Source organism: Primulina huaijiensis, unplaced genomic scaffold (assembly GCF_012295235.1).
Source record: "Primulina huaijiensis isolate GDHJ02 unplaced genomic scaffold, ASM1229523v2 scaffold203832, whole genome shotgun sequence".
Taxonomy (NCBI): domain Eukaryota; kingdom Viridiplantae; phylum Streptophyta; class Magnoliopsida; order Lamiales; family Gesneriaceae; genus Primulina; species Primulina huaijiensis.
The window spans coordinates 1-847 of NW_027353409.1; the positions used below are offsets into that span (position 1 = coordinate 1).

The following is an 847-nucleotide window of genomic DNA, read 5'->3' on the forward strand; positions in this document are numbered from 1 at the left end:
CGAACGATTTTACTCATTTTTAATAAACTTATACATAAAATCTAAATTTTTATATAATAATCCTATAATTTTTGGTACAAAGGCTTGATGTTGTGTGCCATCGATGAATGAAGATACGAAGCTAATATGATTTTGTATTATTGTTTTGTCAAATTTAAAGCGATTTTGGCCAAAGACCGAAGATTGCACCTCAAAATTGTATCAACAAACAGACAAGTTTCTTCTTTGGTATTCCCTTGAGGCACATCAACAACATACGATTCTACGACCACGGTCGCAGTTCCACTACTTCCGACACCGTCGCCGCCGCCAGCATTTGGCGGCGGTGCTGCATGGAGGGTTGTAACGGATCGATAATTGTTCAACCGGTTATCACCGCCGACGATGCTGAAACTCAAGACGTGCCTCTCATCGTCCAAGACTTCGAGCCTCTCTGTGCTGGACTCAGCAGGAAGACCGGACACAACCCGCACCTCCCGGAGAGTGCCCACTTCGCCGCCTCCGAGGATGATATGGCAGCTTTTCAGGAAGAGCTTGTACGCCTGCGGCCTGTCGAAACGGCGGACGAGCGACCATACGGTGTCCAGAGGCGCGTCAATGGATTGCACCACCGCCGAACAGCACTGGTTTGACCCCACCGCGTGAGTGTGGTGGTTCATAGCGTTTTCCGGCATTGATACATTGGCGGAAACTGGTGAAATCCACACGGGCTTCATCAGTTTTGCCGTTTGCGGCAACGACAATTGTATCAATCGTGGAATTTATCAGTGAAGTTGAAAAGACATACGAAGGCAATTAGTCAGCTAACTTTCCCTCATTTTCTTGATATTAATATAATGTGGTGTAG

The 847-nt window shown here is 46.3% G+C and overlaps 1 protein-coding gene across 1 annotated transcript; it reads right to left on the reverse strand.

The window, feature by feature from the left end:
- Positions 1-132: 132 nt before the first annotated feature.
- On the reverse strand, positions 133-807 carry LOC140966276 (abscisic acid receptor PYL4-like). The gene has a single exon (XM_073426599.1). It carries the CDS (start codon positions 714-716, stop codon positions 138-140), a length of 579 nt encoding a protein of 192 aa, XP_073282700.1. The 5' UTR covers positions 717-807; the 3' UTR covers positions 133-137.
- Positions 808-847: the final 40 nt, after the last annotated feature.